The 27,999-nt window shown below is 44.3% G+C and overlaps 1 protein-coding gene and 1 long non-coding RNA gene across 6 annotated transcripts; one reads left to right on the plus strand and one right to left on the minus strand.

The window, feature by feature from the left end:
- Positions 1 to 132: 132 nt before the first annotated feature.
- Positions 133 to 20,746, minus strand: PPID (peptidylprolyl isomerase D). Of its 5 annotated transcripts, XR_003434924.1 has the most exons (11): positions 20,514 to 20,745; positions 19,042 to 19,218; positions 16,040 to 16,146; positions 13,627 to 13,815; positions 12,658 to 12,780; positions 12,387 to 12,493; positions 10,362 to 10,503; positions 8,591 to 8,677; positions 3,167 to 3,218; positions 1,224 to 1,266; positions 435 to 502 (listed from the first exon to the last, which is right to left on the minus strand). XR_003434924.1 is itself a non-coding variant. In XM_027116829.1 (10 exons), the coding sequence occupies exons 1-10, from the start codon at positions 20,596 to 20,598 to the stop codon at positions 414 to 416; spliced, it is 1,149 nt and encodes a 382-aa protein (XP_026972630.1). In that variant the 5' UTR covers positions 20,599 to 20,744; the 3' UTR covers positions 133 to 413. The 5 variants fall into 5 exon arrangements, 4 of the variants coding, with proteins under 4 accessions (XP_026972630.1, XP_026972631.1, XP_026972627.1 ...); XM_027116829.1 differs by lacking the exon at positions 3,167 to 3,218 and having other exon boundaries at positions 133 to 502; positions 20,514 to 20,744; XM_027116830.1 differs by lacking the exon at positions 3,167 to 3,218 and having other exon boundaries at positions 136 to 502; positions 19,078 to 19,218; positions 20,514 to 20,742.
- Positions 20,747 to 20,949: 203 nt separating this feature from the next.
- Positions 20,950 to 27,954, plus strand: LOC113625903 (uncharacterized). The gene is made up of 2 exons (XR_003434925.1): positions 20,950 to 26,585; positions 27,591 to 27,954. It is a non-coding gene; the product is annotated as an uncharacterized LOC113625903 (long non-coding RNA).
- The last annotated feature ends 45 nt before the right edge of the window (positions 27,955 to 27,999 follow it).

Below are 27,999 nucleotides of genomic sequence, written 5' to 3' on the forward strand. Positions count from 1 at the left end.
TTTTGAGCTCCAAGTGCAGAACTGGGTAGCTGTGACACACTGTAATGTCTACCTGACCCTTTAGAGACGTCTGCCAGCCCTGCACACACGTCACAGACAGATGCATCAAAGAACTGAGAGAAACAACATACATACTTAACTTTTCATCTGTTTATTCAAACAAGATGTGTCTAGAAGTTTAAAATACACTGGACACCATTATCCTTTGTAATGCAGAGAACCATTTAAAATGAGTTCAACTTCAGCATATTTTGTAACACTGGTCTATTAAGAGTGAATCCCTACCTGTATTCCTAGACTGCAAACAATGGGAACTGAATTCTCAGAGGGAACACATTAGGGATCATACATAATAGACAAGATCCTTTAATTGTCTCACTTCAATGCATACTTAAGCAAAACTGAATTCCTTATTAAGCAAACATTTTTGCGTAAGCTGCCTTCTCTTTATCTTTCTGTGCCTTTATCTTTTGCTTGACTTTCAGCAATTCTGCCTGGATAGCTGCAAAATAAATATGTAATATGAGTTATTTCTCAAAACATCCAAAAAATTAGGCTGGCCAGCAAACTCATGCTTTAGTGTGATAAAAAATGATCTAACTCTTCGAAGGGTAACTGAGCCGTATTAACAGTGTATTTTACTTGGAGAAGGCAACCACACAAACATAAAAACCACAGAGCACAATTTTAGGAGACTGTCCACCGAGAAACTAACTGAATTACACACAGATACGCCTTCTCCCTTCCATCAGAGGGGGGACCCCACTGAAGTGCCTCCCCAAAGACCTATGTCCACATCTAGACCTAGAATCACCATGTGTACTTGGTTTATTTGAAAAACAGGCTTATATTTGCTTTCCAAAACTTTCCTAAAACATATTCAGTAGCTAGAATACTTAGGTAATGGCCACGTTCAGCTTAAGAAATGGTCCCAAACACTAAATTCGCCCTAAATACTGTGTCTTCTAACGCTGCTCTTCCATCTAGAATTACAGGACAGCAGAGCACACAGTCTTCAGACACGTGGACAGTGGCTGCAGTGTAAGCTGAAGGCAGGACCCTGACATGTGCTTTCTCCAGCACGCCTGGAGTCTGGCCTGGAACAGGCGCTCTGCAGTATCTGCTGGACAAGGCAACCTCTAAGTGGCAAAACGTATGCTAGTTCATGAGGATCAATTCTTAAGGGACAAAATGAACTTGCACTACAGAAACTGCCAACTTACCTTTATCCTCTGGTGCTATCTCCTGAGCTTTCTTAAGATCAGCCTTTAATTGGGAAAAAAAATTAAAGAAATATTAGGTTATGAGTTATGAAAGTGGTTTTCTTTTTTAATTAAAATTTAAAACAGAGAGGAGCTTCAAGATGGCGGAGGAGTAAGACGTGGACATCACCTTCCTCCCCACAGATACATCAAAACTACATCTACACATGGAACAACTACAGAACACCTCAGACCTCCCAAAAGGCAAGAAACTCCCCCACGTACCTGGGTAGGGCAAAAGAAAAAGAAAAAACAAAGAGAAAAGAATAGGGACGAGACCCGCACCTCTGGCAGGGAGCCATGAAGGAGGAAAGGTTTCCACACACTAGAAGCCCCTTCACGGGCTGAGACTGCGGGTGGCAGAGGGGGGAAGCTTTGGAGCCACGGAGGAGAGCGCAGCCACAGGGGTGGGTGCAGAGGGCAAAGCAGAGATATTCCCGCACGGAGGATCGGTGCCGACCAGCACTCACCAGCCCGAGAGGCTTGTCTGCTCACCCACCGGGGCGGGCGGGGACTGGGAGCTAAGGCTTGGGCTTCGGTCGGAGCGCAGCGAGAGGACTGGGATTGGCGGCGTGAACACAGCCTGCAGGGGGCTAGTGCACCACAGCTAGCCGGGAGGGAGTCCGGGAAAAGTCTGGAGCTGCTGAAGAGGCAGGTGGTGCGCGAGGAGAGGGGATTCAGAGCACCACCTAAATGAGCTCCAGACACGGGCACGAGCCGCGGCTAAAAGCGCGGACCCCAGAGACGGGCATGGGACGCTAAGGCTGCTGCTGCCGCCACCAAGGGGCCTGTGTGCGAGCACAGGTCACTCTCCACAGCCCCCTCCCGGGAGCCTGTGCAGCCCGCCGCTGCCAGAGTCCCAGGATCCAGGGACAACTCCCCCGGGAGAACACACAGCGCGCCTCAGGCTGGTGCAATGTTGTGCCAGCCTCTGCCGCTGCAGGCTCGCCCCACATCCGTACCCCTCCCTCCCCCCGGCCTGAGTGAGCCAGAGCCCCCGAATCAGCGGCTCCTTTAACCCTGTCCTGTCTGAGCGAAGAACAGACGCCCTCCGGCGACCTACACGCAGAGGCGGGGCCAAATCCAAAGCTGAACCCCAGGAGCTGTGCGAACAAAGAAGAGAAAGGGAAATCTCTCCCAGCAGCCTCAGGAGCAGCGGATTAAAGCTCCACAATAAACTTGATGTACCTGCATCTGTGGAATACATGAATAGACAATCATCCCAAATTGAGGAGGTGGACTTTGGGAGCAACGATATATTTTTTTTCCCCTTTTTCTCTTTTTCTGAGTGTGTATGTGTATGCTTCTGTGTGTGGTTTTGTCTGTATAGCTTTCTTTTACCATTTGTCCTAGGGTTCTGTCTGTCCTTTTTTTTTTTTATTATTATTACTTACAAAATTTTTTTCTTAATATTTTTTATTTTAATAACTTTATTTTACTTTATTTTATTTTACCTTCTTTTTCTTTCTTTCTTTTTTTTCTACATTTTATTCTGAGCTGCGTGGAGGACAGGCTCTTGGTACTCCAGCCAGGCGTCAGGCCTGAGCCTCTGAGGTGGGAGAGCCAAGTTCAGGACACTGGTCCACCAGAGACCTCCCAGCTCCACATAATATCAAACAGCGAAACTCTCCCAGAATTCTCCATCTCAACACCAAGACCCAGCTCCACCCAACGGCCAGCAATCTCCAGTGCTGGACACCCTATGCCAAACAACTAGCAAGACAGGAACACAAACCCACCCATTAGCAGAGAGGCTGCCTAAAATCATAATAAGGCCTCAGACACCCCAAAACCCACCACCAGACGTGGACCTGCCCACCAGAAAGACAAGATCCAGCCTCATCCACCAGAACACTGGCACTAGTCCCCTCCACCAGGAAGCCTACACAACCCACTGAACCAACCTTAGCCACTGGGGGCAGACATCAAAAACAACGGGAACTATGAACCTGCAGCCTGCAAAAAGGAGACCACAGTAAGTTAAGCAAAAGGAGAAGACAGAGAAACACACAGCAGATGAAGAAGCAAGGCAAAAACCCACCAGACCTAACAAATGAAGAGGAAATAGGCACTCTACCTGAAAAAGAATTCAGAACAATGACAGTAAAGATGATCCAAAATCTTGGAAATAGAATGGAAAAAATACAAGAAACGTTTAACAAGGTCCTAGAAGAACTACAGAGCAAACAAACAGAGATGAACAACACAATAAATGAGATTAATTCTCTAGAAGGTATCAATAGCAGAATAACTGAGGCAGAAGAACGGATAAGTGACCTCGAAGATAAAATAGTGGAAATAACTACCTCAGAGCAGAATAAAGAAAAAAGAATGAAAAAAATTGAGGACAGTCTCAGAGACCTCTGGGACAACATTAAACACACCAACATTCAAATTATAGGGGTCCGAGAAGAAGAAGAGAAAAAGAAAATGACTGAGAAAATATTTGAAGAGATTATAGTTGAAAACTTCCCTAATATGGGAAAGGAAATAGTTAATCAAGTCCAGGAAGCACAGAGAGTCCCATACAGGATAAATCCAGGGAGAAACATGCCAAGACACATATTAATCAAACTATCAAAAATTACATACAAAGAACAAATATGAAAAGCAGCAAGGGAAAAACAACAAATAACACATAAGGGAATCCCCATAAGGTTAACAGCTGATCTTTCAGCAGAAACTCTACTAGCCAGAACGGAGTGGCAGGACATATTTAAAGTGATGAAGGAGAAAAACCTACAACCAAGATTACTCTACCCAGCAAGGATCTCATTCAGATTTGATGGAGAAATTAAAACCTTTACAGACAAGCAAAAGCTAAGAGAATTCAGCACCACCAAACCAGCTTTACAACAAACGCTAAAGATACTTCTCTAGGCAGGAAACACAGGAGAAGGAAAAGACCTACAATAATAAACCCAAAACAATTAAGAAAATGGTAATAGGAACATACATATCGATAATTACCTCAAATGTAAATGGATTAAATGCTCCAACCAAAAGACACAGACTGGCTGAATGGATAGAAAAACAAGACCCATATATATGCTGTCTACAAGAGACCCACTTCAGACCTCAGGACACATACAGACTGAAAGTGAGGGGATGGAAAAAGATATTCCATGCAAATGGAAACCAAAAGAAAGCTGGAGTAGCAATTCTCATAATCAGACAAAACAGACTTTAAAACAAAGACTATTACAAGAGACAAAGAAGGACACTACATACTGATCAAGGGATCGATCCAAGAAGAAGATATAACAATTGTATGCACCCAACATAGGAGCACCTCAATACATAAGGCAAAGGCTAACAGCCATAAAAGGGGAAATCAACAGTAACACAATCATAGTAGGGGACTTTAACACCCCACTTTCACCAATGGACAGATCATCAAAAATGAAAATAAATAAGGAAACACAAGCTTTAAATGATACATTAAACAAGATGGACTTAATTGATATTTATAGGACATTCCACCCAAAAACAACAGAATATACGTTCGTCTCAAGTGCTCGTGGAACATTCTCCAGGATAGATCACATCTTGGGTCACAAATCAAGCCTTGGTAAATTTAAGAAAATTGAAATCGTATCAAGTATCTTTTCCAACCACAATGCTGAAACTAGGTATCAATTACAGGAAAAAGAGATAACAAACACATGGAGTCTAAATAATATGCTACTAAAAAACCAAGAGATCACTGAAGAAATCAAAGTGGAAATCAAAAAATACCTAGAAACAAATGACAATGAAAACATGATGACCCAAAACCTATAGGAGGCAGCAAAAGCAGTTCTAAGAGGGAAGTTTATAGCAGTACAATCCTACCTCAAGAAACATCTCAAATAAACAACCTAACCTTACACCTAAAGCAATTAGAGAAAGAAGAACAAAAACCCCCCAAAATTAGCATTAGGAAAAAAATCATAAAGATCCAATCAGAAATAAAGGAAAAGAAGTGAAGGAAACGATAGCAAAGAGCAATAAAACTAAGAACTGATTCTTTGAGAAAATAAGCAAAACTGATAAACCATTAGCCAGACTTATCAAAAAAAAAAAAGACTCAAATCAATAGAATTACAAATGAAAAATGAGAAGTAACAAATGACACTGCCGAAATACAGAGGATCATGAGAGATTACTACAAGCAAGTGTATGCCAATAAAGTGGACAACCTGGAAGAAATGGACAAATTCTTAGAAATGCACAACCTTCCGAGACCGAACCAGGAAGAAATAGAAAATATCTACAGACCAATCACAAGCACTGAAATTGAAACTGTGATTAAAAATCTTCCAACAAGGGCTTCCCTGGTGGCGCAGTCGTTGAGAGTTCGCCTGCCGATGCAAGGGACACGGGTTCGTGCCCTGGTCCAGGAAGATCCCACGTGCCTCGGAGCGGCTGGGCCCATGAGCTATGGCCCCTGAGCTTGCGTGACCGGAGCCTGTGCTCCACAATGGGAGAGGCCGCAACAGTGAGAGGCCCGCGTACCACACACACACACACACAAAAACTTCCAACAAACAAAAGCCCAGGACCAGACGGCTTCACAGGCGAATTTTATGCATCATTTAGAGAAGAGTTAACACCTATCCTTCTCAAAACCTTCCAAACTATAGCAGAGGGAGGAACACTCCCAAACTCATTCTACGAGGCCACCATCACCCTGATACCAAAACCAGACAAGGATGTCACAAAGAAAGAAAACTACAGGCCAATATCACTGATAAACACAGATGCAAAAATCCTCAACAAAATAGTAGCAAACACAATCCAACAGCACATTAAAAGGATCATACACTATGATCAAGTGGGGTTTATCCCAGGGATGCAAGGATTCTTCAATATACGCAAATCAATCAATGTGATACACCATATTAACAAATTGAAGGAGAAAAACCATATGGTCATCTCAATAGATGCAGAGAAAGCTTTCAACAAAATTCAACACCCATTTGTGATAAAAACCCTCGAGAAAGTAGGCCTAGAGGGAACTTTCCTCAACATAATAAAAGCCATATATGGCAAACCCACAGCCAACATCGTCCTCAATGGTGAAAAACTGAAAGTATTTCCACTAAGATCAGGAACAAAACAAGGTTGCCCACTCTCACCACTCTTATTCAACATAGTTTTGGAAGTTTTAGTCACGGCAATCAGAGAAGAAAAAGAAATAATAGGAATCCAAATTGGAAAAGAAGTAAAGCTGTCACTGTTTGCAGATGACATGATACTATACATAGAGAATCCTAAAGATGCCACCAGAAAACTACTAGAACTAATCAATGAATTTAGTAAAGTAGCAGGATACAAAATTAATGCACAGAAGTCTCTTGCATTCCTATACACTAACGATGAAAAATCTGTAAGAGAAATTAAGGAAACACTCTCATTTACCATTGCAACAAAAAGAATAACATATCTAGGAACAAACCTACCTAAGGAGACAAAAGACCTGTATGCAGGAAATTATAAGACACTGATGAAAGAAATTAAAGATGATACCAACAGATGGAGAGATATACGATGTTCTTGGACTGGAAGAATCAACCTTGTGAAAATGACTCTACTACCCAAAGCAATCTACAGATTCAATGCAATCCCTATCAAACTACCACTGGCATCGTTCACAGAACTAGAACAAGAAATTTCACAATCTGTATGGAAACACAAAAGACCCCGAATAGCCAAAGCAATCTTGGGAAAGAAAAATGGAGCTGGAGGAATCAGGCTCCCTGACTTCAGACTATACTACAAAGCTACAGTAATCAAGTCAGTATGGTACTGACACAGGAACAGAAATATAGATCAATGGAACAGGATAGAAAGCCCAGAGATAAACCCACGCACCTATGGTCACCTTATCTTTGATAAAGGAGGCAAGAATATACAGTGGAGAAAAGACAGCCTTTTCAATAAGTGGTATTGGGAAACCTGGACAGCTACATGTAAAAGAATGAAATTAGAACACTCCCTAACACCATACACAAAAATAAATTCAAAATGGATTAAAGACCTAAATGTAAGGCCAGACACCATCAAACTCTTAAAGGAAAACATTGGCAGAACACTCTATGACATAAATCACAGCAAGATTCTTTTTGACCCACCTCCTAGAGAAATGGAAATAAAAGCAAAAATAAACAAATGGGACCTAAGAAAACGTAAAAGGTTTTGCACAGCAAAGGAAACCATAAACAAGACGAAAAGACAACCCTCAGAATGGGAGAAAATATTTGCAAATGAAGCAACTGACAAAGGATTAATCTCCAAATTTTACAAGCAGCTCATGCAGCTCAATATTAAAAAAACAAACAACGCACTCCGAAAATAGGCAGAAGACATTTCTCCAAAGAAGGTATACAGATTGCCAACAGACACATGAAAGAATGCTCAATATCATTAATCATTAGAGAAATGCAAATCAAAACTACAATGAGGTATCACCTCACACCAGTTAGAACGGCCATCATCAAAAAATCTACAAACAATAAATGCTGGAGAGGGTGTGGAGAAAAGGGAACCCTCTTGCACTGTTGGTGGGAATATAAACTGATACAGCCACTATGGAGAACAGTAGGGAGGTTCCTTAAAGAACTAAAAATAGAACTACCATATGACCCAACAATCCCACTACTGGGCATATACCCTGAGAAAACCATAACTCAAAAAGAGTCATGTACCACAGTGTTTATTGCAGCTCTATTTACAATAGCCAGGACATGGAAGCAACCTAAGTGTCTATCAACAGAGGAATGGATAAAGAAGAAGTGGCGCATATATACAATGGAATATTAGCCATAAAATGGAACAAAACTGAGTTGTCTGTAGTGAGGTGGATGGACCTAGAGACTGTCATACAGAGTGAAGTAAGTCAGAAAGAGAAAAACAAATACCGTATGCTAACACATATATACGGAATCTAAAAAAAAAAAAAAAAAAATGGTCATGAAGAACCTAGGGGCAGGACGGGAATAAAGATGCAGACCTACTAGAGAATGGACTTGAGGATGCGGGGAGGGGGAACGGTAAGCTGGGACAAAGTGAGAGAGTGGCAATGACATATATACACTTCCAAACGTAAAACAGATAGCTAGTGGGAAGCAGCCGCATAGCACAGGGACATCAGCTCAGCGCTTTGTGACCACCTAGAGGGCTGGGATAGGGAGGGTGGGAGGGAGACACAAGAGGGAAGAGATACGGGGATATATGTATATGTGTAACTGATTCACTTTGTTGTAAAGCAGAAACTAACACACGATTGTAAAGCAATTATACTCCAATAAAGATGTTAAAAAATAAAATTTAAAACAAAACTTTACCAATGCTTGGTCATATTCTTTTAGTCCTTGCCATCCTTGGGCTCTACGGTACAGTGCTTTGGTATTTGCTGGATCTATTTCAAGGGCCTACAGAAAGTTATACAGTTAATATTTTTATCTAAGTACTGAGTACTAAGTATACATGCTGGATTTCCATTTACTGCCCGTTAGCTCCAAACCAGCCATTCACTGTTCTGTGATAAGGGCGCTGGGCCCTGAGAGCCTCCGGTTACACGCTGCTTTGTCAGCAAAGGGCGCCCAGTGCCCACGGGCGAGGGACCCACTTCCCTTCCAGGTCCCTGAGAGCCTCCCGCGAGCTCCCCCAAGCTCCGGGGCACCCAGTGTGGCCCAGCCCCCCTCCCCGTCGCGCCTGGGTCTTGGCCCAGGGCCTCCATGCACCCCAGAGGGAGCAGCTGCTCCTGCATCACACACGTCTCTGCACATATACATACACATATACCCTGCAATGCCCAGATCCTTCAGCGTTCCCTCTCCTAGCCAACCCCTCGCTACTCCAATCTGCCCCTTATGTGTATCTGACAGTAACCTTTCTCTGTTGGAATTACTGTGTGGTGTCTATCTCCTGATTGGGCCCTAGCTGATAGGAGAAAAACATTCTGGATAGAAATTTGGATACACTCATTTGCTTGACATCTAGGGGTTTTTCAGGAGCATGAGTAACTTTTAATAGGTTTATCCTCTGAAACATTTTAAAAATAGTGACATCTTTAGTAACATCTTTTAGAGGTCAATATTTCGATTTTACTGAAAAGGGTGTATATTATCTGCCTCACAAAGGTCAAAAAGCGATCCAGAGTGAAGAGCGATCTCGTCCTCTGTCGCATGTTCCCTCCTAATAAACACATTCTTATTCCTTATTCCACCTACCCCACTAAATTAGGACCTCATTTTATTTCCACTTGCTCGGGCATAGCTGATCATTGTGACCTAGATTAATGTGCAATATACATAAAAGTTACTAGAGGTGGTCTTTCTAAAATATATGTTTTAGTTTGGAAAACTGTTCAAACAAACTGTGCAAGAGGGAGGCAGTCATAACTGCTCTGTTTAAGGAAGGCAGGCTGCCACCTTGCCAGCTTTGTCGTTAGCACTCCCGGACGTCCCCGTGAAGGCAGGGCACCTTCCTATGTGTCCCAACAGCACGCACTGTCCCTGTACAAGTCCTGACGGCCCTACGTTGAAACTGACTCCTTCTCCCACCAAAAAAGCTCCTCAAGGTGGGGGGTCTTTCAATTAAAACACCGAAGTGTCTGTTAGCTGCTTAACCTGCTCCCAGCACGGCACTAAACGCTTTACGTGCATTACACATGGTCTTAACAATCCCAGGAGGAAAGCAGTATTTCCATTTGGCGTACGAAGAAACTCAGACTCTGCAAGTAGGAACTTGCTCAAGATGGCAAAGCGATGATGCTCTGCTAACAACCTCGCCGGCCACAGTCGCAGTCATTCCTGGCTCTGTCTTCCAATGTCTGGCACATAACAGGCACTCAACTGTTAAGTGAATAAATGAGCTGAGGAGGAAAGTGTCTTCAGAGAAATTAAGTGATGTAGTGTTATAAGCTAAATGAATGGTCTGAGAGGAAGAACTGAGGTCCAAAATACTCAGAGATAAAGTGACTTAGATTATGTTTCACTGGGTCTCACTAGGTCCTCCGCAATAAGATAACAGTAGTGTCACATAAAACTGCTTTTGTTCAAAGTAGTAAGTCATCATCCAACTCTTTCAAAAAGGTAACATCAACAGACTTACCTCCAAACAGCTGTCGACTGCTCCCTGCCAATCGGACAGCTTCAGTTTGCAGGCTCCAATATTCAGCAGGCAGCTCAAAGTGACAGGCTGCAGCTTTGCTCTGCCTGCGTTCTCAGTAGCAGCCTTCGAGCCTTCCACATACCTGGAGAACACATCGGTACAAGCAGCCCCCATTAAGACTTAACTCTGCTCTCCTCCACTCGGTCAAAACGTGCTGCGTCAGTTCTGATACAAAAGTTCATCACGTGCTAATATTAATGTTCTTAATGACCACAATCTTTTTATTAAATGCTTTCCTTTAGAAGATTTTTACTTGTTCCAACTTCTTTCCCAAAATGTTCAAAGAAGACAACTTAAGAACAATCCCCAAACCTAGAGATTATACAGTAAGGAACACTTCTATTTGTAAAGCTCAGGTTTCCATCACCCACTTTCCAGTGTAATTAGGTTTGGAACCAAGGCTGTCATTGTGGGACAGGGACTGGAATGGGGACAGGTGAAGAGCCCTGTGGTGGTGATTCTGACTTGTCTTTTACTGTAGTTCCTAGCTGTTTACTGAAAAGGGCCTGGCCCCCAGAATTTGATTTCTAGAGTCTGTCCCCCACTGAAAAGAATCAGGGCTCCTTGGAGAAACTCAGATCTGGACACAAGGTTAAGTATAAGATGGGTCTGGACCATCTTGTGGCAGAAAGCAAGAGCTCACAGACTAACAGAACAGTCAAAGGGATACAGGAAAGGGGCTCCCATCAGACAATTGGGAAGCCTTCAAGCATCAGAAAGAACGACGGTAATAGTATAATTCGTTGAATTGATCAAATACTACAGTAATACTTTAAAAGAAGGAGGGGTAGAGGGTCTTTCAAACAGAAGAATGCCAGCTCGTAACTGCAGAATGACTGAGAAAATCGCAGTTCTGCAAGCGTCAGTGTAGTAACTGATTCAGGCAAAGGGCTTCAATGATGCTGAAACCACTGGATGAAAGGCTAGGAATGAGATGTTCACAAAATCTCACAGTTATCATCTCACAGAGGACTTATTATTTACAAAGGGGAAAGGTACTTTCATAACAGAGACGTGGCTAACGCCACTTCAACCAAGTGCCAAAACTCAAAACGGGCGAAACTGCCACGTGCCTTCAGGACACGGTATCATAGGAAACATACACGTCACCTATTCAAGTCCTTGCTAAAATATGTAACCTCAAACTAACCTTGAGGAAGCAATAAACACACAGATGGTATTCCGTAAGACAACGGGCTTCGACGCCACAAAATGCAAATGACTAAAAAACGTGGAGATTAAAGATTAGAGGAGCCTTAGAGACATAAAACCAAAGGATATAATGGATACTGGCATAAAAACAAAACAAAATTGAAACAACTGGGGACCTCTGAATGTGGATGACATAATGATATTTGGGAGATGTTTTCATAGTCTTAAGGCTAAGTAGAAGTGTGTCCTGGCTTCTCAGGAAACGCTTGCTAAAATATTGAGGGGTAAAGTGTCATGGTATCTGCAACTTCCTTTCAAAATGATTCTGCAAAAACAAGTGTGGCAGGGCTTCCCTGGTGGCGCAGTGGTTGGGAGTCCGCCTGCCGATGCAGGGGACACGGGTTCGTGCCCCGGTCCGGGAAGATCCCACATGCCGCAGAGCGGCTGGGCCCGTGAGCCATGGCCGCTGAGCCTGCGCGTCCGGAGCCTGTGCTCCGCAACGGGAGAGGCCACAACAGTGAGAGGCCCGCGTACCGCAAAAAAAAACCAAAAAAAAACAAACAAGTGTGGCAAAACTTAAAAACTGGTGAACACAGGTAAAGGTACATGGGTATCCATGTACTATTCTTAACTTTTCTGTGTTTTGAAATTTTTCAAAATAAGAATCTGGAAGCAACCAAAGAAATGCACCTATTTCAATATACCTGGCTACTCTGCAAGTAATATGCCAAAAATAGAAAAAACAACTCTTGAATTTCAGTTTATAATTCAATTTCAAGTTCTTACAGCAATTTATTAAAAATATTTTATTACCTTAAAACTTTTGTGTATTTTTTAATGGCCATCTCCCAGTTCTGGGATTTGAAAAAAGTATTTCCAATGTTTTTTAAGTCTTCCGTTATTAATAAAATTTTATCTACCTGTACAAAAGAAAGAACACGAATATGTTGGGTTTTAGTATATAACGCGGTTTAGTGCTAAGTTCTATCATTGAGACAGACTGATACAAAAAGATCAAAATTTTAGGGCTAAATATTTTTAGCAGTTTAAGTACTTAAACTTTAACCCACGTGAAAGTACTCACATCTTTTACATCTATGTCTGCATCCTCGGGGAAGTCTGGATGACTGTCACCAGATCCATCCTTGGGGAATATTCCCCAATCATCCCCTCCCTTCAGTTCTCCGCAGTCTGCAGTAACGCACAACTGTAAAAACAACCCTCAATTGTAGAAGCGTCTACCATATTAATGACGACTTTAACAAGAGTCTGGGCTTAAAAGCTCTCCAGCCGCAAGGCATGAGCAACAGCGTCCAAGCTGCTTCTGATGCGACAGGCTGGCGTCGGGAAGCGCACCTCTGCACACACCCCGAGGAGCACAGCAGGGTCACTTCGCAGCACACGTGCCTGCTGCTGCTGTCCAGGAGCTCCGTGCACACAGACTACGTGGGAAGTTTCATCGTTCCCCGTGGGATTCTCCTTACGTGGGCACGTGCCTTCGACTCACTGACTGCTGTTTCCTTCGCACACTGAGTGGCAGCCCCCCTCCTGCAGGTCTGAGTCTCCAATTCCACTCACAACCCTGCCCGTGAGGGTGGATTCACACACATTTAGAGCACAAGCCTCTTGGGAGTGACATAATCCAGTCTAAACCCTTAAATGATTTATGTAGGCTGAGGAAACGGGCCAAGGAAAGTTAAATAACAAGAGCAAGCCTAAACCACAAGTTAAATGGCAGAGAGGAGACCAAGGTTTCCCGGTTTCCTGCTCTCTCTGTACTCGTATACACACTGACTCAAAGTTTTGCAGGTCTAGAAGAGTTAAGTTACCAAAATCAGCAAGACTGATGCTGAAATCATAACAACCTCCTTTTAAACTGCCCTCATCTCTCCCAGTGTACAAAAGAGCTTTGAAGAAAAAGTGGCAGGGCCAGGCTTCTTTAACAGGAGCCGTCCTAACGTCTTTCAGCTAACCATCATCTGAGCCTTTTCCTTACATTTGCTAAGACGGCAGCTAGGATAACGAGGGTCTTACCCTGTCACTTGGTACTCACTTTGGCAGGTTTTTCACCTTTCACCTCCACATTCTCCAGAATCCTTGCCACACCCATTCCTTTAATCACTTGGCCAAACACCACGTGTTTGCCATCCAAGTGAGGAGTCGGAACCATCGTGATGAAGAACTGAGAGCCGTTTGTGTTGCGGCCTGCATTTGCCATGCTCAGTAATCCCTCCTTATCATGCTGCAGGAATACGCCATTAAAGAAAACCAAGGTTAGAGTTATTGTCTGAATTACTCTCTACCAACCATTCACAAAACTAGGGTGGACTGCAATACAATTTAGATCACACCGTGTAGTGTAATCTTACTTTGTACCAACTGTAACCTTTAATTCACAAAACGTGGGATACTTAATCCCTTTTTAAACTTTAAGAAAAGCTTATGAAACCGAATGAAGTAACAGAAATAATCGTGGGGGGCAGGGGTGGCACTTCTAAACCGGCCGTATTGAGAAAGTGCTTACGCTTCGTCTTTAAGATGGAGACCTAGTGATTCGGCTTTGCCCTTTCTTATGACAGGGGCGTTTTTTTCTGAAAAGCACTCAACAGCGCTCTCGCTCTCAGGCCTACATTATGATTCTTCCTTTATGATTCTTTCTTTACACTGAGAACAGCGAGGGACATTCAGTTTAGACTGGAAGTTCCGTTAGGTCCTTTCCTACTCTCCAAGGAAGCCAAATATCACGGCTTTCATCCGGTGAAGCACTTCTTGAGAAAATGCCCAAAAGGAACCGCTGCGTACCTCCCGAAACCCAACACCTACCTTGGCCCAGCCTGTTCAAAGGCTCCGTGGCCCCACTGTCTTCCTCTTTCCACCTGACCCTAAGGCTTCCTAAACGCACTCCTTGTTGGGCCGCACGTGTAACACTCATGCTGGTCCTCCCGCCTAAGGTGCCTTTACCCCTCAACCTAAATCTAGCCCTGCCTTCAAGGCCACCAAGCGTGTAGAAGAACCAGATGCCCTTGCAAAAGGCCCCCTTGCTTCTTCTCAACATGTCCGTCACATGATCTTAGTGTTCATCCTTCTGGTAGCTTCCCTTTCTCCCTTCCAAAAGTTTGGTGCTCTTCCCACGATATTAAATATTATTAACCTTATTTCCTCACGCCTTTGTCCTTCCTCACTCACATCCCTCCCTCAAACTGGCATCTGTATTCTAGTTCCTTCTAACCAAATCTCAGCCACCTTGTGAGGTCCAGTTTGCCCAGCTTAAGTACCCATTCCCCCTCAGTGTCTTCCCTAATATGTATCATACTTTCTTCCTACAGCATACACAGAAAGTCACAAGCAACTTAGCATTTACTAGCGTATTACTGTATTATTCTCCAGTTGTCCTATGTGTTTTAATCTTGTCTTTCTGGCAAGATTTTTAATTCCTTATCATGAAGGCGTTTCATTTTTATAAACTCTTTGGCGCCAGTGACAGTACTAGCTGCAGGCAATAAACTGTTTAAAAGACTGATGACATTTTATTCTCAAATTATCCTAATTACCTTGCTCATATTCCTCATTTCCAAAAAAAGTCACTTTACTTTTGTACTTACATGTCCATTCTTATAACCTGAATGATGCAACATACCCCAACGGGGACATCTTGGGACCAGGAAGATAAGAAGGCACAGGCACCACTAATGTCCTTTAGGAGCCTGGACGTTAACCAGATCTGCTAGTGTGCAAATCCCTTGACATCCCAGACATTAGCGATGCTTTTGTTGCTCTTCAAATTTAAGCATAAAGCATACCATCCCTCTGATGAGCACATTTTTCCTGGAAACAGTTTTGCCATATGGTGGCCACCCTTAAAAACACACTGGCTTTACTGAAGTATATAAACCTGGATCACAATGAAATAGCTGTTGCATTCTTGCCAATAAAATCACTACTGGATGAAATTTTTGCGTATTAAAGACGTATATTTATGGGGCTTCCCTGGTGGCGCAGTGGTTAGGAATCTGCCTGCCAATGCAGGGGACACAGGTTCGAGCCCTGGTCCGGGAAGACCCCACATGCCGCGGAGTGACTAAGCCCCTGCACCACAACTACTGCGCCTGCACTCTAGAGCCCGTGAGCCACAACTACTGAGCCCACGCACCACAACTACTGTGCCTAGAGCCCGTGCTCTGCAACAAGAGAAGCCGCTGCAATGAGAAGCCCGCGCACCGCAATGAAGAGCAGCCCCCGCTCACAGCAACTAGAGAAAGCCCGCGCGCAGCGATGAAGACCCAACACACCCAAAAATAAATAAATAAAATAAATTTATTAACCAAAAAAAAGATGTATATTGACAAATATGATACCTTTCACAAATAAAGGAGATCTGAGCACATCTGAGGCATTTATCCTAATTCAACAAGTATCCCAGGCACATAACTTTTATTATCAGAAACACGCATTTTTGTCTACTTTACCTTATAATGGAAATTTTCATCTTCAAATTTTTCACCATAAATACTTTCTCCACCTGTCCCATTCTGATTTGAGAAGTCTCCACCCTGAATCATAAATTTCTTAATAACTACAAAAAAGGAAAATCGCCATTAGAAGCTACAGATGACGGCAGCAATGCTGACTAACGGATATGTCGTAATGAGGACAACTTCTCTCCTGTCCTTCCCCGCCCCCGTCCACAACTGCAAACTCTTAAAAGGCTTTTCCCAGTCTGAGTCCCAGCTACTCCCACTCCCTGATGGCCCACTAACACTCAAAGAACAGTCCGCGTGGCACCTCCCCTACAGAACTGTCAGGCCCCAAAACTGGAACTCCTTATTCTTCTCCAACAGCATCTTGATTCTACCTCCCTTTTATCATATGTATCATAATGATCTGTCTCTCCCGGCAAACAACTACGTACAGCAACTCCTTTTTTCCTCCTTGGTAACCATGTGCATGGCTGGGCACATAATGGTTACTCAAAAATGCTACTGAATAACCAATTATTCCCAAGAGGTTTGTTACACTGTAATGCAAGTACTTCAGCAAATATTATCACTTAGTAGCAAGGGTTCCCAAGAACACTGCCGCATGCTCAGAGATTTCCCAGGACTCACAGAACTCGGTATCTGTTTGTATTACACGGATGTAGTAAGTAAGAAGACACAGCTGGATGACAGGAAGAGAAGATACGGGCAGAGCCTGGAGGAATCCAGGTGTTCCCTTATGCTCCCTCGCTCCCATGAACGGTCACAGGGCACATTCCTCCTCTCCCCAGCAAAGAAATGCAGCAACATGTGCACAGTGTTTCTCCCCAGGAGAGCCCTGTAGAGACTCAGCACCCGAGGTCTCTGCTGGGGCTGATCCTGCAGGCACTGTCTGCCCAGCAGGAAGCAAACTTCCAGACTCCCAAAGGAGAGCACTGTCCAGCATAAATCAGATTGCACAAAGAGTCGAGGCAGAGTAAATCACCTCCAGGATTCAGAGAGAGGTTCAAGTGCCACGCTCCCTGACTCCAGGCAGTGGCCACCCTTGCAAGTAGACTCTTCTAAGGCCAGCAGCCTCAGGCCTGATACGTTAACTCTTTTCTGCACACCCTTTATTAGCACACAGGCACTCCTCCATTTATTGCGCTTTGCAGATACTGTGGTTTTTTTTTCTTTACAACTTGCAAGGCTTGTGGCAATCCTGCATAGAGCAAGTCTATCAGTGCCATTTTTTTTTCAAAAGCATTTGCTCATTTCATATCTCTGTGTCAAATTTGGTAATTCTTGCAATATTTCAAACTTTCATTATTATTTGTTATGGTGATCTGTGATGAGTAATCTTTGATGTTACTACTATAATTGTTTGGGCATTTTTTAGCAATAAAGTATTTTTAGATTAAGGTACATACTATTTTTTCAGACATAATGTTATTACACACAATAGACTACAGTATAAACATAACTTTTATATGCACTGGGGAACCAAAAATTTGTGTGACTTGCTTTACTGCAATATTCGCTTTATTGCAGTGGACTGGAACTGAACCTGCAATATCTCCATGGTTTGCTTATATTTTGGTAGTTTATTAAACGTGAAAATAAATCAACAGTTTAAGTATTTTAAAATCACTGTTAGGGGCTTCCCTGGTGGCACAGTGGTTGAGAATCTGCCTGCTAATGCAGGGGACACGGGTTTGAGCCCTGGTCTGGGAGGATCCCACATGCCGTGGAGCAACTAGGCCCGTGGGCCACAACTACTGAGCCTGTGCGTCTGGAGCCTGTGCTCCGCAAAAAGAGAGGCCGCGACAGGGAGAGGCCCGCACACTGCGATGAAGAGTGGCCCTCACTTGCCACAACTAGAGAAAGCCCTCACACAGAAACGAAGACCCAAAACAACAAAAATAAATAAAAGAAATTAATAAACTCCTACCCCCAACATCTTCTTTTAAAAAAAAATCACTGTTAATTTTTTCTTAATCAAGTTTTAGAAGAATTTAAATACTCATAATTATAGTTTAACTCATTTGTTTATTCATTGAACAAATATTTATTGCGGGCCTACTCAATAACTATGCTGGATGCTAAGGACAAAATGGTGAGAAGATACAGTTTCTGAACTCATGGAGCCTACAGTCTATTGGGGGAGCCATCAAATAATCACTGAACAAAGGTGTGACTACACAGTGTGAAAAGTCACCTTTTGATCACACATCACACCAGGTGTCCAAGACACAGAATCTTTAAGTTGGCTGCAGTCTTCCCAAGCAATCCTGCCCAAGAAGTAGGCATAACTTTCTGTCACCAGGTAGTCAAGCTACCCAAGCTCTGTCTGTTTACCATGGCCACACCCTGGTGAAGCTAGGATAGTCCATTTCTGTATAAATAAACCTTAGTACCCTCCCATAATTAATTCCACCTTCCACAGACCAACCTTTATGAAACTGAGCTATCATCTCAGATCTCAAAGCATCCTTTTGGAAACTAACAGTAATTTTTTTTTTTTTTGGTTCATACAGTTTGGAGGATTTTTTTTAATTGAGGTAAAATTTACATAGCATAAAATTAACCACTAACCATTTTAAAGTGTACAATTCAGTGACATTTAGTACATTCACAGTATTGGCAATTATCACCTCTGTCTAGTTTCAAGTTCTTTTCATCACCCCAAAATGAAACCTTGTACAAATTAAAAGCAGTCACTCCCCATCCCTCTACCCCTAGCCCCTGGCAACCACCAATCTGCTTTCTGTGTCTATGGATTTATCTGTTCTGGATATTTCATATAAATGAAGTTAAACAACAAGTGACCTTTTGTTTTTGTGTCTTGCTTTTATCACTTAGCATAATATTTTCGAGGTTTGTCCCCATGGTACCATGTATCAGTACTTCATTACTTTTTATGGCTGGATAATAATCCAATATATGTAATTGTTAACTCTCACCCTCTACTTAGTGTTTTCTTCCCTAACTCCTAAAGAACAGGATTCAATCACCTATAAGGAAAACCAGATTCAGAAAACGCATCGTACTTCTATGGAAAGGACATCCTTTGAAATGTAGAGGTTTCCCAGTGGTGGGTCCAATGCCTTTTTCTCCTGTACACAATGCACGAAAATTTTCTGCAGTTTTGGGTACAATATCTGCAAACAATTCCAAGACAATTCGACCAACTGAAAGAAAAAATGAAACTGTGTCAGTATGCAGAACAACCAGCTAAATAAGCAAATGGTAAAAGGAGAGTTGGTAATTTTATGGTGACTGAAATACCGAGTTCTCTTTTTTGGTCAGTTTTCTAATATTCAAATTCAGTCTACCTCATGTTAAGTATCATGTATCTAGATGAATTTGAAACAATTATTTTACTACATCTTACAAAAGATCATCAACACAGCAGCCAGAAGAGTAGCACCATTTAAGGACACCATGAACTAGGAATGGTTTTCATTTGATTAATTTCTCTGACATGTGCTCATAACTTCCCATCACCAAGTAACCAACAGGAGAAAATGAAACATCCTGAGGGGTCACGTCGGCCATGCTGTAGGTACAGCTGTAGTCTTTGTGCTCTGTGGAACCTGCCCAGTGCTGCCTCTGAAGCAAAAGCTAAAAAGTTCACATTCTAGACAATTCCTAAGGCAGGTAAAAGATAAACCTGGCACTAAATTTCAAAACAAAATCAAAGTACTGATACATATAAGTCTGTGTGTTGCGGGGGGGTGTGTATGCGCGCGCGGTCAATGGAAGAGGATCACCTGCCCCACCAGTAAGCAAAGGATGTTGCAGCCATCGAGCCCTCTCATTACAGCCGCCTGCACAGTGAGCCCTGCGGGAGCTCAGCATAAAGACAAACGGGCTGCCCAGTGCCAAGCCCACCGAGCCCTCAGCCGCTGCAGCCAGCCCAAAGGTGCCCCCTAAGGAGACTCAGGGTGAGAAAGCACAGGACGCTGGCCCCGGCAGCCGAGGTGCACGTCCAAGGAAGGGTTTCAGTGAGCCCGGACTCTTGCATCTCCTTATACACAGAAAAGCGCTACGTCCCTTAACTTGACATGCCTGGTTTCCTCTGTTAACGGTCATCTTTTGATGTTCCCACGACCTGGTTTTTGTTGCAAAAACTCCTATATATCCCGGCTCCTCCCTTAGCCCTTCAGAGCAGTCCTCAGAGCTATCTGCCAGGCTGCACCCCGGCCTTAACGTCCTCAGTTTTGTCCACCAAATAAAACAAAAATCCGGAACTTTTAGGCGACGGGAGCCCCCGAGACGCATATCCGGGGTTTTCTGAATGTCCCCCAAACATAAAAGCAGGTGGCAGGGAAGGGCGGCCAAGTCGGGCGAGACAGACCCAAAGGCCGCCACCACCCCCGAACAGAAACCTCCAGAAACTTCCGCACGCCCCAGGGCACCGGTACAAGGTCGCGGGCCCGCCCCAGCCTCTGGGACCCCGACCCCGGGAGCCCCGCCTCCTCACCTCGCTCCCCTCCGACGTCCACGTCCAAGAAGACTCGGGGGTTACTGGGGTTGGACGGCTTTGCCTGGGGTGACGGGTGCGACATTGTTGCCCGCAGACGTGTTCGGGAGCTCCTCGGAACACCCCGTGGCCGCCGCGCAGCCCGAACCCCAAAACCGGCTGCGTCTGCGAAGAACCGCGGCACTGGCGACCAGCTTCCCACAGGAGCCCGGAGGCCGCGGCCCGACTGTCCGGCGTCTCCGCCCAACTTCCGGCGTCTCCGCCCGACTTCCGGCGCCTCCGCCCGACTTCCGGCGTCTCCGCCCGACTTCCGGCGTCTCCTCCCGCCCCCCGGCGGCGTCTGACTGCGCTCTCGGCCGTGCTCTCCTGGTCGTGCTTTCTCTGCCCCCGGCCTGCCCTGTTTTCTCGCTCACTGAAGCCGCAGCCCCAGGTATTTCTATCCCTGTCGCTCGAGCTTTATGGCTCTTCCTGCCGTCGTGGCGTGGGGGAGAGCGTGTCGGACAGCCACGCCCCTTCCAGCCTCCGGGTCCCGCTCACTAGCAAGGGGCCGCTGCTGTGAAGCTCCGTTTGTCTGGGAAACGGGGCAGGAAATGCCAAGGTCCGGGGGTTTGGGGCAGCCTGGCGGCTGTGTTGTGCTTCGATTCTCGCCCGGCCGTGGGAGTGAGGCGGGGGTCGGGCGGAGGGTTCCCGGAGCCGTGGCCTTGCTGTCGCCCGGGTCCCCGTAGGGGCGTGTGTGCAGGCCTCTGGCCCCGCCGCGGGGCAGCACGCCCTCGCCTCTTCGTGCAGCCTAATTCTGGAGAAGGGTGGTGTGGTCCTTAGCACTTCGCAGCGTTCTCGTTTCTTATTAACTTCCTGCTTCATTTGTCACCTCCCGTTAGAATGGAACCCCGGGCAAGAATTGTCTTTTCTTTTCCTCTTTCTGTCCCCGACGCTTCTCCCGGTGTCTGGCCTTGAGAATGTTTATGAGAAAATGTTAGCAAGAGCGTTCGTCTCCATGTGCCTTTATGGACAACTCCAGAAGGGCCGCTCCATCAGCTTCTCGCGCTGACCTTTTCAAATTCCAGCGCCTTAAAATTAGTGTAGGGGCCTCCCTGGGGGTCCAGTGGTCAAGAATCCGCCTTGCAGTGCAGGGGACGCGGGTGCCATCCGTGGTCGGGAGCTAAGCTCCCACGTGCCGCCGCGCAGCCAAAAAAAGAAAAACAGTTACTGTAAAATGTTAATTTCTTATGAGTTGATGTCCTTCGGTTTCATGGTGTTTATCCGTTCTGTTTCCCTGAAGATCCAGAAGGGCTCAGCACATAACCTCTGGGCCCCTTGATAAATAACAGTTGAAGTAAACTCTTCCCTAACCCAGTCTCATTTCCGGGCTGCAAGCTGGTAACTTTGACTTTGCCTCCAAATATCAAAGGATACATAATAATTAAAATTTTTATTCTGATTTACTAGCTTAAAAGCAGGTTCTAGCTTATTATTCCAAAAATTGTCACTTTTACACCGTAACCTCATAACCATTCTTACCAAGGTGAATATCCTGATTAACTAGGCAGCATAACTAAGCACTGCTACTTGGCTGTCAGACTTTGGGGGGTTCAAATTCAATCTCTAATAGATACTATCCTGTGACTTTGGACAAATTACGTAGCCTCTCTGCCTCAGTTTCCTCATCTAAATCTGGGTAACAATATGTATATTTTAAGGCTTTTATGAGGATTAAGTGAATTACCTAGGTGTTTTAGTATCGGACACACAGTAAGTACTCAATAAGTGTAAGCAATTACTAACCATAAATAGCCAATACTTTATTATAATAATTACTAATATCAGCATATTTTAAAATGAAGTTAAAACTGCAAAGGTGCTTTGAGGCTGCCTCTGCATTCTTAGAAAATAGAACATGATTCTTCCTGTTATACAGGTTTTTGGGTGTAAGAGACTAATCCAAATGTTACTCTCACTGTGTCTAGAGTTTTCACAGTAAAGTAACAGCTTTAAATAAACTGTCATATTCCTCGAACCAACCCGAATAACAGAATCATACCTTTGAAAACCTCTCCAGAACTGATCTCCAGTGAGAAGATAAATCCTCCTAGAAGACAACGTGTCAGTCTACTTAGTTAAGACAGGGCTTCTGAGTTCTGAAGTCTTGCCCATGTGTAGCTAGAACAGAGCCAAGACTATGCACTATCTCTGAAGACTAAGGACACAATTTCATCCCAAGAGAGGGAAGAATATTATTCCGAAGAGCCTATTACTGTTTCTGTCTGTTCTTCGTTAAGTGTGGCAGGATAATATTAACAGGTTGCCTCCTCCAGCCACTGTCCTCTTCTCTCGATGTTTTTGTGCATCACTCCACCCCAAATGAGCAGCTAGGCATTCTGTGCTTATTGCTTTAAGGGAAGATGTGACAGCAAAGAAAGCGTCCTTCCTGGCTTTGGTGTTGCAAAAGGCTTGGCTTTACAGGAACAAAAAAGACTCCTGGCAGAGCAAGAGATTTGGATAAAACATGTTTTGTAAGAGCCTGGCTTTCTACTCGCAGAAGAAACTAAAACAAACCCATCTCCTGTGCTGGGGACCAAGGAGGCTGTGAGTGGTACAGGCAAGAGAGAAGGAGGGGGGCAGTGGGGGCCGGTCTCCACTGTCCCCGAGATAGGGAGTCTGAACCAAGCTCCCCAGTCCCATCCTTGGGACACTGCAGACCTCCATATTTGGGTTTGTGAGATCCGAGAGCAGGAGGAAGGTGTGCCCAGAGACCTGAGCACCGCCCAGGAAGGCAGTGGGCCCAGAGAGAGAATATGGACTCATGGGACGCCTGGTGTGAGTAGGTAGGTGGCAACTAGATGGACTCTTAAAGACCTTCTGGGCCCTAACGTGGAATGCGAGCAAAACGGTGTCCCTGTATATCCAGGTGTGCCGTGGAAGAAGAAAGACACGTCCACACTTCAAGGGAGCTTGCAGAAGGGAACTCTGAGCCCAGCAGAGGCTGGGGAAACTGATGACTGCATTAAGATGCTGTGTTTCTCACTGGATGCCCATGTAGACAGATGGCATTGGAAACCAGAGGCTCCCAACCTAAACGCTCGTCACCAAACTAGACATTCTCAAATTTAGATCCAGCTGCGGGGTTGGTGGGAGATACCAGGAATTGGCAGAGATTATGGTATCACCAACCGTTTGGAAGAGGCAGTTCAAAACTGAACTTAATTAAGGTGAGTTATAGAAAAATAAACTTGTGTTTGTACCTTCACATGGGAATAGGCTGTGATAAGGACCCAGACCAGTTTGAAGTAACACCCAACCCCACTGTCAAAGGTAAAAAATCAGAAAGGACACCAGGGACTGGGGAGAAAGCTTCAGGACCTTAGATGTTAAGAGTCAGCCTCTGACAGCAAAGTCGGAACTCGGGGAAGAGGTCCACATGCAGCTCTCTAAGGAGACAACATGACTCTGCTCCTAGAAGGAGCGCTGGTGTGGATGAGGTGGCAAGGTGTTGGAGAAGGTCCTCAGTAAGGACCCCTGCTCTGAGCCGCTCAGAGAAATGGCTGCTTCCAGTGCAAGGTCAATCGTTAAACATTAGAGTGGAAAGGCAGCACGCAGGCTCTGCCTGCTAGATGTGTGACTCTCTAAGGATAATTGTAGGTCTTCCAGGTGGGAACATTGAACCAACGGAAGACCGCAGATGCCACCAGGGGACAGCAGAGTCTCTGACATGAGCAGAAATCATCCCACAGACAGAAATGGTGCCATGCGCTCTGGGCCTGAGGACCCCCATGACAAGATCCATCCTCCAGGAGCTGGAGGGGATGCAACAAAAAAGGGTATTGGATGACCGGTGCACAGTGACAACAGTAAGAGGGTTTGTGTCTACTCCTTTCCTGAGGAGTAATAAGATTCATTCTAACTGTTTTCCATTGCAAAATGTGTATTTCTCTGATAGACCAAAACCAATGATACACTAATGTGAACCCAAAAAACCATTGTTGAAATCCTTAGTATTCCTTCTCTCTGAAGAAAAATGTTCACATTCATCTACAAGGACTTCCTCAAAATGGATTTTATAATTATCACAAACAGAAATAATACCAACACCTACTGCTCATTGCTGTGTGCCAGCCTCTATGCTGAGTGCTTTACATAATTAATGTTATTTAATCCTCAACATAACTGTGTCATAGGTGATCTTAACATCCTATTTTACTTACCAGGCAAATAAGTGCTAGCGAGGTCACGAAAGTTGCCTGATGTGGCCTCCTAAGACAATTCACTATGTACTAGAAAGATGGAACCTGACACTGTATCTTTAAACCTATAAGATTTAAACACTGTGTAAGAAACTCCAAGATATTTAAAGAGCCCCGAGCTCCTTGTGACATCAGCACTGGACTTGGTTTATCCTTCTATAACTTGGCTTTGACCTGGCATCTTAAACAGTTTAGGCTTCTATACCTTTTGTAAGTCATTATCTATAGAATGTGAACCGAGGCAAATAAAACACTTTTCCATAGAAAAAGAAAACAATAATAAAATTTCCTCCTAATCACTTCGCAGAGAGATTAGAGAGTTGGTGCCAGTCTTCTAGCATCTCCATGAATTTCCCTAATTCGGGGCAGAGATTGAAGGCAAAAGAAACTAATAGACATGCAAGTAACAAATCCTGGTGACTGACTGAAGGGTTACCCTAAGTAGAAGCATCCATATAGAGAAGGTCTGTTAGGACCTTTTGATTGACAGAGACTTTTGTGATATGTTGAGGATTTAGGATTATCTCTAAAGAGGCAACGTAGGATTTTTAGCAGGGTTAACATTAAAAGATTTGCATTTTTAAAGATTACTCCGGTTCTAGCATGGAGAACAAAATCAAAGGAGCCACAACAGATGGAAGGAGGGCTGTGCACCACTTAGTAGTGGTGAGAGGTGACTCTAGCTTGTGCAACGATGCTGATAGTAAAGATGGATAAAAATTGATAGATGAGAAAGCCAAATGGGGAGGGAGGTGTGAAATCAACAGTTCCAAGCAATGGATTGGATATGGGATGTGACAGAGAATGGATGAGGGACAGACTACACCTGGATATGGGAAGGCTATTTGCGATTTATGGTGGGAAACTGGAAGAAGATAATATTTGAGTGGAATATCCTAAGTCTGGTCTTGGATACGTTGAGTTTGAGGTACCCTTGAGACATTCGAGTGGGGATGTTGAATAGTTAATTGGATATATCATGGGGGAGGTCTAAGATCAAGATGGAAATTTAGGGGTCATTAGTATACGGGTGACAATTTCATGGGGACAGGTGTGATTTCGGGGGGAACAGAGCAGAGGGTGAGTAGAGAAGAGGTCCCAGGGCAGAGCCTTGAGGAACCACAGCATTTAAAGGCCCAGGAGAGAAGGATATGTCTGAAATGAAGGCAGAGAAGAAAAGTCGGAAACACAGCAAGGAAAGAATGTGGTGTCTGGGAGCTCCCTGGCAGTCCAGTGGTTAGCACTCCACACTGTCACTGCCAAGAGCCTGGGTTCAGTCCCTGGTCGGGGAACTAAGATCCCACAAGCTGTGCAGCGCAGCCAAAAAAAACCAATGCGGTATCATGGAAAGAAAGAATGTTTCAAGGAGAAAGTGAAAAACAGGTTGACAGGTAAATGTGGGAGGTCAAGTAAAAAGAGGACTGAAAACATCCACTGAATATAGTGACCACGGAGGTCTCTGATGACCTCGCTCTGGCATTAATAATCAATGGTATTACATCTCTAGTGGAATAATTCATGGTAGTAACATTTATTCCCAATAATCTTAACATTAGTTTTAATGTCCTTAAACTTACTGAAAATGATAAGTACAGTATAGAATTCCTGTAAACATTTAAACGTCTTTGGAAAAAGAGGGTTTTTTTTCCCACAGCATGATCCAGTTCCTTTGGCAGAATGGTTTGTGGGAATTAAAAGAACTAACATTGCTGAATATCTGCTGTGTGCCTGATGCTTTCACATGCCTTGTAAGCATCGTCTGCATCCTAGCGTCCATGTCAACCATTGTAGATCAACACTGATGGCTGGTGGTGACAGTCTGAAGTTCAAAAAGGTGAGTTGTCACATGGAAGGTTTTGAGTCCTCTTTCCTATACCACATCCCACCAAAGTTGTTGTGTCCAAAACTGAACTCTCATCTGCAAGTCCCCACACTCAAATTACGTTCTCCTCGTGTCGTACCTTCTCTATTTTTTAACAAGTATCATGGGCTAGAAATATTTAAGCTCTCACTCTGCAGAAGCAGAAAGCGTCTGGCAGGCAGCCGGTCCTCAGAAATGTTCATTGTCACAATCTGTCCGTTTCTCTTTATAACATTCTCAAAGCCACCTCCCTCCTGTTCAGGAGCTTTCACACTGAGATGGAATTGTCATTGATGGGTCTGCCATCTCTAGGTTCCCCCTTAGTTTATAAGAGGAGCATTAAATAACATGATGGATGGCGTTCCTGATGATACCAAAACACAGACTCTACTACTCCCCAAGGCTTTTTCTTGTATTGACCCTCAAAAACAAGTATACAGGGGCTTCCCTCGTGGCACAGTGGTTGGGAGTCCGCCTGCCGATGCAGGGGACACGGGTTCGCACGGGTTTGTGCCCCGGTCCGGGAAGATCCCACATGCTGCGGAGCGGCTGGGCCTGTGAGCCATAGCTGCTGAGCCTGTGTGTCTGGAGCCTGTGCTCCGCAATGGGAGAGGCCCACGTACCGCCAAAAAAAAAAAAAAAGTATACAAAGGAACATATTGTTAAGTCATTTTTACAGGTGGCCAGAATAGTACTGTCTATTGAGGGGTATAGATTTCTAGAATTCAAATTCGAAGGATGGCTATGTTTAGCGAAACCAGGGCTTAGTGCTTATCATGTTCTTTTTGCAATTCCTGCTGATGGTTATGTGGTATCAGCTAGGCTTTTAACAGGCTCTGAATTGTGGCTCCATCATTGAGATGACAAGTGACAATGTGAAATGAAGGATTTCTGTGCTGTTGATAGGAGAGTCATTCGAGTGCCCTGGATAGCAGACCAGTGTGAAGCAGAGAAATGAGCTTGTATTTTTGCCCACAGAAAGGAATATCTCACCTTGCTAAGAAGAAAGGTTTCAGAGAGGGTTATGGCTTTCCTCAAATCGCAACAATGGATCTATTTAAGTCCTGGAACTCTGCTGGTTGCCCCAGAAATCTGTACTACAAAGCATCATCCAAAAAAAAAAAGTCAACCTTGACTGTAAAAGCGGTGAGGCTGGTGTTTGAATCCTTTTTCACAGAGGAGGAAACCAGGTAGAAGAAGCTAAAGAATATGTCCCAAGGCTATGTTGTCAGAGCTGGCAGGCCGTGAAACATGCTGGCTAGGTCAGCAAGAGCATTGCTCTTTCTCTATCTCGATGTTTGGGAACATCTACCAATAAAACGGTTTTGTTTTTATCATTAGTGATGATAGTTTTATCATTGTTGCTTTTGAGAAAAAATTAGCCAGC

This window comes from Aethalodelphis obliquidens, unplaced genomic scaffold (genome assembly GCF_003676395.1).
Source record: "Aethalodelphis obliquidens isolate GAN/ISIS:26980383/991018 unplaced genomic scaffold, ASM367639v1 scaffold17, whole genome shotgun sequence".
In the NCBI taxonomy this organism is placed as follows: domain Eukaryota; kingdom Metazoa; phylum Chordata; class Mammalia; order Artiodactyla; family Delphinidae; genus Aethalodelphis; species Aethalodelphis obliquidens.